Consider the following 12491-nt stretch of genomic DNA (forward strand, 5'->3'; position numbering starts at 1 on the left):
TAAAAATCTTACACCTGAGGACAGTGGCCGGGGGTAAGGTAAGGGCATGGGGTGGGGTGGGAACCAAGGGGAACTATGGGGGAAAAAAGAGGAACAACTGTAATAATCTGAACAATAAAGATGTATTAATTAAAAAAGATAAATGAAAAAATTAAGATAAGGCTATACAGCAGAATTAATGAAATTAGAATAATATCAGGAAAATATTCTGCATTTTCAGGCCAGTTTTTCATGTCAGTTTCACTTATATTTTCAATATACACACACAATAATTTAATTAAATTTAGTGTAATACTCACTTGTCCAGAAAGTTGAAATCTCAAGGTATGTTTCATATGAGGCTCTGTCAGGGGGTGACATTCAACATCCCAAAACTGGGCATAATCCCCTTTATCTCTAGGCAAAAATGTAACGGAGACCTATAAAACAATACATCCAGGAGAGAAGTTTAGACACTGAACCTTACACACATGTAGTTAAATTACCAACTCAAAGTGTTGGCATGAAAAATTAAAGGGAAAAAACTTACATTGGCTAGTTTTTCCCCTAATTAAAAAAGAATTTGAACAATTGTGCTTTTAGTAGGCTTGTTACTGTACCAGATCCAAAATATATTTTTCTTTAAGGTTTTATGTAACATATTCCTAAAAATGTAAATTTTCTTAATTAAAAAAAAGTCATCAAAAATTCTATGTGAGTCCTGAGCATGTGCTGTACCTATTGGGCCACCTGCATACATTTCCACCCATTCTGGGACAGCAGCCTTGGTACATGGGTGTCCCTAATGAACTATGAGGAGTGACCCTGTCAGTAACATTGTGCCCCTCCCTTTTTCCCAGGCCCTCAATCTGCTAGTCCCAAAGCCTTGAACTAAATGCAAGTGGATACAGAAAGCCTTCTCCTGGCACATTAGGGCAGCAGGACAAGGGCTGCCCAGTGTGTCCAAGCAGAGTTGAGCAGACCCTGCCTGCCCTGCCTAATGCTGAAACCAGGGGGAGCTGGAGATGCCCGGGGGTCTCCTTAGGTGGGGGTTGTTGGAGGTACAAGTGGGGAGGGATCTTGCTGGGGCCGGCCTTGGTGTCCACCCTACCCTGTGCAGTATTTATTGCTAAATTATTGTCTACCATACCACTAAGCATGGCCAGGCCCTGGTCATTAATGCTGCACACAGTGTATGCTTATGCTATATAAGGTTTCCTTTATTTTGTATGTGATCGATAAATACCTTTTAAAGAGAAAAAATTTTAGAGATGTACATCTAATTCCAGACACACACTGTGTTCACTGCAATGCTTATACCCGCTGCTGGCCTAGTGGTAAAGGGCTAAGCCCAGCACACAGTCACTGACTGGAGAGGAATGAAAGGACACAGAAAATGCAAAGGAAAGGTAGGTGCATGACAGGAGGTAGAAAAGACAAGCACCACTATGCTACATACTAGCAGCTTTTCTTATGATTAACTTCAGAATATCCACTGACCATTTACACTGACCGTAGAACTCAAAGTTATAGATACAAACTGTATGCATACAATCTGTAAAAAGCTCAATACTGAGAAAGTTGTAATATTTTAAAATGGTGTTTGATAAAGTTTACCAGCATTAACAACAAACTTTATCAAAGAATTCAGTGTGAAAAATACTGACTACTAGTCAGGGTGACAATGAATCAGTATTTGAGTCTGAACTTAACATTAAAACACTTACGTGACCTAATTTCTGTCACTATAGAACATAAGTGACAATGCGGCCAGCAAGCCTGAGAGCATGGAGGCAAAGGCAGATACTGATCGAAATGAGGTCAAGATTAGTGAGTTATACTGTTAAAGATGCTTTGGACATTTAGAAGATTAAGAAAGAAGACAACCATGTCCTAAATGATGAAAATATACAAACTATCAGGAACTACAGGGGGGCAGTACCATGAATTAGACAAATCCTACTTACACCTCCTTCCAACACTAAAAAAATAGAGAGAGAAAACCTAATATTATTGCATGTCACACAGTGGGAACATAACAGGCACTTTAACATTCATTAGCTCAAAAAATTGTCTGATGCTTCAAAAAATTACTGTGTGCATCTTTTAAGAATTAGGTTGTAACTAATATTTCCCTCTTCTGGAACACTATTATATACAACAATAATTGTGCTATTTGGTAATGCTTCCATAAACGGTCCCAGAATGATGTGCCTTGTTCCCCTGGCCCCACCTTAAATTAAGAAGCCAGACCTAAAATTCATTGACAAATGTGATCTGACAAGATGATATGTGTTGCTCTGGGCCAGGATATACAGTATGAACACAACAAAAATCACGGAGGTTACATTTCTATGTTAAGTATTGTGTGAAAAATTCCTGGGAGACAATCTAATTCTGTACCCTCATTTTTCTTTTTTTACAGTTTTACTGAGATACAAATCCACATACCATACAATTCTCCGGTTTCAACAGGTTTTAAGTGTATCTCCAGAACTGTGTAGCCATCACCATGAAGCTATTGTCTAGATTAGCGCTACTTGAAGTAGGTTCTAAGTACTAGCAGCCTGCAGCCATATGAAGTGTTTATATCAGAATGTACATCAATCCCACGACCAAGCGTGGCATTTGTTTTGCTGTTAGGGAGCAAGACTTGCTGCTGCAGGAAGCAATCCACTAACTTGTGTAAGCCTCTCCTCCTGTGGCGGCCTGGCTGTGAGCAGCACTGGTCTAGGTGAAGCCAACGGCTCTGCTGGAAACACAGGAGACACTCCTGGCCACACCTAGCTGGCTGTAAAACCATGTCAACACTCACCTTTTGGGTGCCATGGCTTTCCATTATTCCCGAAATAGGAGAACATCTGAATGCTGCATAAGTAGCTCTAAAAACATCTCCGCTTTCATCGACTGCCTACAAAGTAATCATTTAAACAAGCACATGAAAAAAAATGTAAGAAAGGCCACGGTGTTCTAAACAACACACACGACAACACTCAATTCCAGCATGGCCCACTGGCAGAGATCACTTGCAGTATACAGTAGGCTAACACTCAGTGGCAAAGACCATTAAATTCTGCCTCCTGCACTAGCTCCCACTGGTGGCAAACACACAATGGTACGCAGAACTTGGGAGAGAAAAGTGTGCGTGCACGAGCACACACACTCTGTTCCATTCTATGACAAAATTTTTCTTATTTTCATACTAAAGTTATTTCAGATAAAAATCAGAGCTGTAGGAGATAGCATTAAATGGAGCAAGTACATTTTTCACATACATTCTCTAATTTGATTCTCAAAACCACCTTGCAAAAAAGACAGGGGCAGGTATTAGCCCAACCTGTAGAGAAAATCAAGTAAATGAATTAGGAACAGAAAGCCAATAATCTCAACCTATATTCATCATTCAACCTTTGAAACACCCTCCCTAAAGTTCAAACAGTAAGACAAGTGTAACAGCAGCAATGATTACTGACCTTGACATAAGGTGGAGCTAAAGATGACAGATACCACTTTACTTCTGTGTTACCATGATTCTGAAGTTCCAAATAATTTTCTAAAAGGAACACATGTACAACAACTCAGTCTTTTGGAGAGGTAAGTAAATAAGCAGATTATTGTGATAATTACTATGACTGCCTCATCACAGAGAAAAATATAATCATTAGATCCCTAGAGAAGCCCTACAGGAACTGCAGTACTTTCTAACAAAATCATGTTTGACAGTATCTTAACTTGGATTTAATCAAAGTGCAATGCCAAGCTACTGAACAGCTTAATTTTAAGCAAGAGAGCAATAAAGTTATTTCCATGATTAAGAAATGACTGGCTGCAGTGGAGGAGAGACGGCAAGAGTCAGAGTGAAAGAAGGAGCCCTGGTCAGCTGTCACTGCAGCATGCGGTCGAGATGATGCATGAGTAACTTGAACTGCAGCAACGAGAGGAAAAGCAGTGAACAGATATGGGATTTATTTTGAAGACAGACTGTAAAGGACTAGCTCATGGACTGGATAGGAGGGAGGGAAGGAAAGGAAAGGATAGCAGCTTCCACCCGGCCGGCATGGCTCAGTGATTGAGCATCAACCAATCAATCAGGAGGTCACGGTTCAATTCCCGGTCAGGGCACATGCCCGGTTGTGGGCTCAATTCCCAGTGTGGGGCATGCAGGAGACAGCCAATCAATAATTCTCTCTCATCATTGATATTTCTTTTTTAAAAAATATATTTTATTGATTTTTTACAAAGAGGGAGAGATAGAGTTTGAAACATTGATGAGAGAGAAACATCAATCAGCTGCCTCCTGCACACCTCCCACCGGGGATGTACCCGCAACCAAGATACATGCCCTTGACCGGAACCAAACCCGGGACCCCTCAGTCCGCAGGCCGACGCTCTATCCACTGAGCCAAACTGGTCAGGACTCATCATTGATATTTCTATCCTCTCTCCCTTTCTCTCTAAAATCAATAAAAATATATTTAAAAAGAAAAGAAAACAACTTCCAGGAATCTGGCTCAGCAAAATGAGCAAAGAGTGGTGCCATTACTGATGATGAAGCAGAAGCAGGGTGAGGCTGAAGCAGAAGCAGGTTTCGTGGGTGAAATAAGAGCTGTTTTTGTGACCCACATGCAGAAGCTGAGCAGGTGCCTGGTATGTACACCTGGGGCCCAGGGAGAGCGGAGAAGAAAGGGGGCACAGGCAGGTCCAGGAAGAGTTGTCAGCAGTGGAACCTGAGAAAGTGTGTGCGAGGCAGGGACAAACCAAGAGAGCTTCCAAGGAGGAAGTATTCCACGGAGGAAAGAGAGGTTGACAGTACTGAGAGGTCAAATTAACAGTCACATGCAGAGACCCTGGATTTGACCTGGATAGGAGTGGGTTCAGGGCATGATGGTAGCGCATCTAAACCACCTGAGGAAGTGAAGGCGGGAACATCATCATTCCTCTAGGAAAGGGTGCTGAGGAAGCAGGCAGCTGCACAAGGCTGCAGAGGGCACTTCTTAAATAGGTGCAAGTAGAGCGCATTGTGTGCTAGTGGAAATCTATCAGCAAAGATGAGAAAACTGATGACACAGGAGAGAGATGGAGCTGAAGGAAGTCCCTGAGGAGGCAAGAACAGATATGGACCTAGATTTCAAGCAAAAGGGTTCATCTGTGATGGAAACAGAAGCCTTTCATTTAGCTTCATGGCTTCTATATTTTCAATGATCTGTGAGGCAAAGTCAAGAGTTAGAAAGAGTGAGAGCAGGAATAGGGGAGGATAGCGGGAGTAGGACTTTAAGAAAGGAGCTGTTGCCCGGCTGGCGTGGCTCAGTGGTTGAGGGTCAACTTATGAACCAGGAGGTCAAGGTTTGATTCCCAGTGGGGCGCATGCCTGGGTTACAGGCTCAGTCCCCACTGTGGGACGTGCAAGAGGCAGCCGATCAATGATTCTCTCATCACTGATGTTTCTATCTCTCTCTCTCCCTTCATCTCTGAAATCAATAAAAATATTTTTTTAAAAAAAGAAAGGAGCTGTTAAATACTGTTAGAGATGTGAAGGACACATACTAAGGAGGGCTGGGAAAGAGCCTAGTGTTGTTGATCTGAGAGTTGAGCTCATGAATCAGTCAGCATGTCATTTTCTCCAGCAATGTTCTGCTGCTAAGGTATGAACATGGAGTAGGTAAACAATCGGTTTTAACATGGGTTAGGATTTTGCCAGACAGGAATGTGGGGGGAGAGGGGCACAAGGAAGTTAAGAATGTGAAGCAGTAATTACAATGATAGACCACAGAATTCAGGAGGGTTATCAGAGAAGCGGGATGTGAGTAGGGTGATGGAGGGTGGAAAGGCAGTAGGATCAGTAGCCTGGAGGTCTGAATGAGGTCAAAGAACTGCTGTAATTCCTAGAGTAAGTGAGCTGGAAAGACAGGAGTGTGATGTTCAGGAAGTGACAAGCTTGAAACTGAGAGAGAAAATATGGCAAAATCTAAGAGGGGACTGAAAGTAGGAAACTGAGCTTAAGTGGAAGACAAAATCAATGAAAGAGACCAGGAGCTAAGTGACAGATGGTCCCAAATTCTTTCTAATAGGTCCCACGTATAATCCTAGTCCTTCAAACTGAAGAGAGAAAGAAAGAGAGAGAGAGGCACAGACACACACACACACTAACTCTCAAAGTGACATCAGTGACAGAGCAAGGCTCTACCCACTTTCCTCTCTTCTTCAGATAACTTATTTGCAACTAGAGACCCAGTGCACGAATTTGTGCACCATTGGGGTCCCTTGGCCTGGCCTGTGGGATTGGGCTGAAACCAGCTATCCGACATCCCCCAAGGGGTCCCGGACTGTGAGAGGGCACAGGCCAGGCTGAGGGACCCCACCAGTGCACAATCGGGGTTGGGGAGGGAAGCAGGAGGTTGGCCAGCTGGGGAGGGACCACAGGATGGCTCCAGGGCGTGTCCAGCCTTTCTCACTCAGTCGCGATCGGCCAGATGCCAGCAGCAAGCTATCCTACCAGTCAGAGCGTCTGTCCTCTGGTGATCAGTGCACGTCATAGAGAGCAGTTGGGCGGCCTTAGCATATCATTAGCATATTATTGATTGGTTGAACAGACAACTGGACAATTAGCGTATCAGGCTTTTACTATATAGGATTCTAGTAAAAAATCTAGTGAGAATTGGAAAAGAATGGTTCTGACCATATAAAATCAAATAAAGTCAGCATGTAGTTTTCTCCAGCAGTGTAAGACTCTTGGAATACACAGATTTATTAAATGCCTTATAGTTACGATTTTTAAGCTCCTCCAAATCCATCTCATCATTGAAATGATTTCCAATAATTACGTGATTTTGTCCTGAAGGGGGTAAAATTTTGTACCTATCACTAACATATGGTTAACTAAGAGTACTACACGCACTCAATATGTCAGTAGACATTTGAATTAAATAATCTTGTGATACCATACCTGAAGTTTCACCAGGTTCTGTTGTAGGAAAAGTAACAGTCTTATTTCTTATCTCAACTTTTGTGGAACGTGGCTTTGTCATTGGTTTTACAAGATGTCTAGTTAAAGGCTCAGTAACTGGAAAAGGGGTTCCCAATGGGTTGGAGGCCAAACGAGTGAGAAGTTCTGCTTGAGCCAGGTCTTCTCGAATTTGAACTTTCACAATTTTCTGAAATGAGCCAAATAAAGGAATAAGACACAAATGTAGCTGCAACTTTTCAAAAATATATATATATTATTGAATTTTTACACAGAGGAAGGGAGAGGGATAGAGAGTTAGAAACATCGATGAGAGAGAAACATCGATCAGCTGCGTCCTGCACACTCCTCACTGGGATGTGCCCGCAACAAGGTACATGCCCTTGACTGGAATCGAACCTGGGACCCTTGAGTCCATAGGCCGACACTATATCCACTGAGCCAAACTGGCCAGGGCGATAGCTGCAACTTTTAAAGAAACAACTCTTATTTTTAAGTCATGGTAGAGAAAAGTAGTACCATACGAAATACTTGATGAATTTATAAATTAAAATTTATTCAGATCAAAATAAATCTTTGACTTTATCCCCTGTCCCTGAACTCCCCGTTTTTCAAAGCAAATTTTATAAACTAATAATGGCTTCTAGGCCCCACTCTCCATTCCTGCCCCACCCAGGGAAATCATTCTGATCACTAATGGAAAATCTCTGCACTAAACATTCTATTTGAATAAATCTAGTTGGGCTGAAAGAGCAGACACCTTCATATTACTTCTGAAATATAAGTGCTAATAAGAATTACAACACTTAAGATACAACCCAAGTTAAGAGAAATGTTGCTCAAAAAAACAACAAAAAAACGTTAACAAGTACCTTCTGTCCATTGTCACAGTGAATATAGATCAAACCACTCCATGGGAACATTGATTGTTTTGTGGATGAGGAGGAATTAGGGCTCACAAGAATCTGTAGCTTACTCCTTAAGAAAAGAATGTCATAATGAAAACCAAGAATATCCTACACTTTAATAGCAAGAACAAGAGTTATAAATACTATCCTATCAATAACCAACTATTTCCTTATTGCTTAGAAAGAGCAGATAACAGAGGTGAGCTCCCATGCACATCTGATTTTGCATCAGCTCCAACTCTGTGACTCACAAAAAGTTAAGTAGCATGAAACCCTGAACCTAAAGGCAAACTCCCATGAAAACAGACCATACCATAGAAATACCATTTAAAAAGCAATTCAAAATTAAAATATCTAGAGAAAAGAACATATCTACAGCAAAAAACCAATACGACAAATTAGTTAATGTCATATTAATTAGTAAATGTTTAGTTGACTGCTTTGGTCCGAGGAATATTTCTCTGAAGTGTCCCTGACCATACCTCACCTCAGGTCTTAGTCAAGTAAATGCATACTCCATCATTTTGCAAAGTCAATCAACTTCATGTTGTTGTTCCGCAAAGTTGCTATTGCTAAATATGAAGCAACTATCAGATGTGAAGGTTCTGTGCTGACCCAAACACGGTCCCTAAAAAGCTACGGAGCTGTGATAGGCTTTAGCTTCTCCTATCAATAATTAAGCTGCAAATAGAGGGTAGCTGCTTATCAACATTAGGCCCTCAAAGACTTCCTTCTATAGGTAAGATTTGGAAACAGCCTAAGTGTTCATCAGCAGATGAGTGGATTAGAAAACTGTGGTACATCTACACAATGGAATACTATTCTGCGGTAAAAAAAAAAAAAAAAAAAAAGGAACTCTTGCCTTTTGCAACAGTGTGGATGGAACTGGAGAGCATTATGCTAAGTGAAATAAGCCAGTCAGAGAAAGATAAATACCACATGATCTCACTCATTTGTGGATTATAGAGAACAACATAGACTGATGAAAAGGGGCAGATTCAAAGACTGAGAAACAGCGATCAGGCTATCAATCCCCAGAAGGAAAGTAGCGGAGGGCAGGGGTAAGGGTAAGAGATCAACCAAAGGACTTCTATACATGCTTCCTTCTATCTCAGAATAGTCTTTGCAGAAAATGGCAAGGTAGGTTTGTGGGTCTGACATATTAAGTCAGAAAAAGCTTTGTCTATAAAATGCCCTTCAGACAAAACCAGCAGAATAAGTGAGTGAAATCCAAGGTAATGAAAGGCATTAGAAACCATCACCCCTCATCATAGCCCTAACTGTATCTGTTGCTTTGTAATTTTGTAGCCAGAGTAATATGCCAGGAAACATTCTCACGTCTTCCTTTCCTACCTCTCACGTCTTTCTTGACCTTTAGGCTGTATACCATATTTGGCTACAGGCATGATCTTTATTGCACTAAGTAGCATGAGTCTTGAACCCACTGTAAGTCCCACAGAACTACACATGGCACACTGTACAGAGTCAGCACATGGCAAAATTCTACTAATAAATTAAAACAGCGTATTATTTGATCCTTAAAAGATTACCATGCCAGCATATGAATAACATACCCAGAGAAAAGAGACGGCATACTTACTCTGGCTCAATAAATCCATGTTGTGGTGTGACCGTAAGGCAATGTGCCGGCCAGTACAGTTCAAATTTCAGTAACCTAACAGAATTATTTAAAATCTGGAAACGTCCAGTTTTTGCCAGGTCACCTATTATATCAGATAAATAAATGTTACTTTCATTTAGCATTAGTGAATAAGACACAGTTAATAAACAGTAAAAATAAATCCTAAATAAGTACACTAGTAAACCAGCTTATTGTGCTTTCTCAATTGCCCAGTTACAGGAATTTCAAATTCCTGTTGAAACAAGGCCATCTGTTTACTCTTGGAAACGACAAAGATACTGAACAAAGTTCAAATACTGAAGGGAGAGAGAAAAGGAAATCCGGAAATTGTTATTACCACCTGGTCTTATCTTGGGCACATACATAGGTACCAGATTTGTTCCTACTTTACCAACTATATCACTGTTAAGGCTAGAAGAGGCCAAGTGCCAAATGATTTCCTTGGGGCAGAAGATGTGGTGGAAGGAAGATGGGTCCTAAGTGGCTCTGCCATACGGGGAAATGGGAACTTGGACTGAGGGCCATGGCCTTTGTCAGGATGATGCTGTGGTCAAGTCTGAGCTGGGTCTCTAGTAGGTGAGAGGAAGACCTATAAAAGCCACTGGCTACATGTGCATAAAGTCCACGTATATATCCTAGATGAGCCAGGGGTGCAAAGTAAGCACCGCAGGGTTTCAGAGGACATTCCTGTCATGTTGTCGCTGACATACTCACACGCAGAAGGGGCTACCAAAATCAAGTGTTCAGGGTGGACAGTCCACATTTCTTCAGAGGATGATTTCTCCTGAGGTGTGTGAACAACTTGTGAAAGTGGAGAACTTTGAGGACCTTTAACTGGTAAAACATCCAAAGAAACATTGCCACCATGTTTCCCAAGACTGTCAGATTCACTACAAAAAAAAGAAATAAAAATCAAAAGTGATAAAAAGCCAGATCATGTCACGTTTCTATATTAATTCTGCATAAATTTCAAAACATTTAGATAAAACTGAAAGTGCGTTACATACTGTGTATTTTTCAGGGAGTTAAGATCCTTCATATTGTGTATACTTAAAGTAATGTATAAAAAATACAGAAGAGGTCAAATACTATTATACTAGTTTTTACTAAGATTACTCAGTGATTTAATTTCTTTCCTGCTTTGACTTCTGCATGCCATTTAAGGTCTCTTACAAGGATTTACTAGAAAATTAACCAATATTAAGAATTTTTTTCTAAAAATTAAACTCTTAATGTATCTCTGTTTTCATGATGCTAACACCAAACACTTTAAAATAAGAAAGTCTTTTGGGAAAAATACCACAGTAAAAAATGCTAATAAAATTTAACAAGTTTTTAAGTGTTGAAGCAGTGTATTCAAATAAGCCTTAGATTACAAAAAAAGTAATTCAAAATAAATTTTGTAATCACAAAAGCACATGGATTAATTGAAGTTCAACTGTGCAGAAGCCAAATTCTCCTACTCTACAGTGGAACATCTTTTTTTTCTTTTTAAAAATATATTTTTATTGATTTCAGAGAAGAAAGGAGAGGGAGAGAGAGATAGAAACATCAATGACGAGAGAGAATCATTGACTGGCTGCCTCCTGCACGCCCCTGACTGGGGATTGAGCCCACAACCCGGGCATGTGCCCTTGACCGGAATCAAACCCGGGACCTTTCAGTCCCCAGGCTGACACGCTATGCACTGAGCCAAACCAGCCAGGGCGACAGTGGAACATCTTTACGTTGACACTCAGCACTGAGAAATTTGCTTTACCCTTGCCCATTGTCCTCTCACCCCCCTTTTCAAAGCAGGCCTCTACGGCCCCAGGGAAACAGAGGCACCTGCCAAACGTCAGGAATAATTTTAAGAAATAAAAATGTTTATTCTTGGCTTTTTAGCTTCCTAAGAACCAGTACCAGATAATAAGTGATTTTCAAGGTAATTTTTCATATATGTAGTTATATTTAATTCGTTCTTTGACTCAGTATCTTAGAAGAAAATTAACATTGTAAGTATAGGGGAAAGAAAGAAGGCTGGCTGAACTAGAGGCATTGGGTGATGAAGGTGAGTGCGTGTGTCAGCAGTGAACTTAGTGGCACTGGGACTTGCAGGGAACTCTCAGGCAAACACACTGGGCCTAGGAGGCAGCCCATGTGATAAGAAGATTGGTTAAAAACAGAAGCATTGAGTAAAATGAAAATATATTGAGGCTAACAGGGCCAGGATTCTCAGTGTTGGAGAAAAAATATACAATTAGAGAAAAGAAAAAAGAAATACACTGTATTTTGTTAGATTAGAATTGGAGGTATCAGTATATACTCATAGTTTTAACATATTAACAGACATGGATACATGTGGATTTATATATAGAGGCCGAGTGCACACTCGGGGGGGTCCCTCAGCCCGGCTTGTGCCCTTTCGCAGTCTCGGACCCCTCGGGGGATGTCCACTTGCCAGCAGGGAGCAGGCCTAAGCTGCAGTCGGACATCCTTAGTGCTGCTGAGAAGATGGGAGAGGCTTCCGCCACCACCGCTGTGCTGGCAGCCGTCCGCCTGGCTTGTGGCTGGGCAGAGCTCCCCATGTGGGAGCGCACTGACCACCAGGGGCAGCTCCTGCATTGAACATCTGCCCCCAGGTGGTCAGTGTGTGTCATAGTGACCAGTCATTCCCAGTCTTTCTGCTGGTAGGGTCAATTTGCAGATTATCCTTTTATTATATAGGATAGAGGCCTGGTGCATGGGTGAGGGCTAGCTGGTTTGCCCTGAAGGGTGTCCCAGATCAGGGTGGGGGTCCCACTGGGGTACCTGGCCAGCCTGGGTGAGGGGCTAATGGCTGTTTGCAGGCTGACAAAGCCTCCCAGCGGGAACCCTCACCCCATGTGGGTATGGCCAATCTGGATGAGGGGCTGAGGGCTGTTTTCAGGCTGGCCACACCGCCTTCAGGGTGGAGGTCCCCACTGGGGTGCCTGGCCAGCCTGGGTGAGGGGCTGGTGGCTGTTTGCAGGCTGGCCACCAC

At 41.8% G+C, this 12491-nt stretch overlaps 1 protein-coding gene across 1 annotated transcript in view; it reads right to left on the reverse strand.

Moving 5' to 3' along the window:
- CEP192 (centrosomal protein 192kDa) overlaps positions 1 to 12491 on the reverse strand; it is an 89220-nt gene that overhangs the window by 7915 nt on the left and 68814 nt on the right. The window contains exons 33-39 of the mRNA XM_006763291.2: positions 10205 to 10380; positions 9449 to 9572; positions 7813 to 7918; positions 6923 to 7130; positions 3453 to 3532; positions 2795 to 2890; positions 300 to 419 (exon numbers count right to left, since the gene is read on the reverse strand). Of these exons, the coding sequence (XP_006763354.1) occupies positions 300 to 419; positions 2795 to 2890; positions 3453 to 3532; positions 6923 to 7130; positions 7813 to 7918; positions 9449 to 9572; positions 10205 to 10380 (910 nt within the window). The remainder of the gene's footprint in view (positions 1 to 299; positions 420 to 2794; positions 2891 to 3452; positions 3533 to 6922; positions 7131 to 7812; positions 7919 to 9448; positions 9573 to 10204; positions 10381 to 12491) is intronic.

This window comes from Myotis davidii, unplaced genomic scaffold, assembly GCF_000327345.1.
Source record: "Myotis davidii unplaced genomic scaffold, ASM32734v1 scaffold78, whole genome shotgun sequence".
Lineage (NCBI taxonomy): Eukaryota > Metazoa > Chordata > Mammalia > Chiroptera > Vespertilionidae > Myotis > Myotis davidii.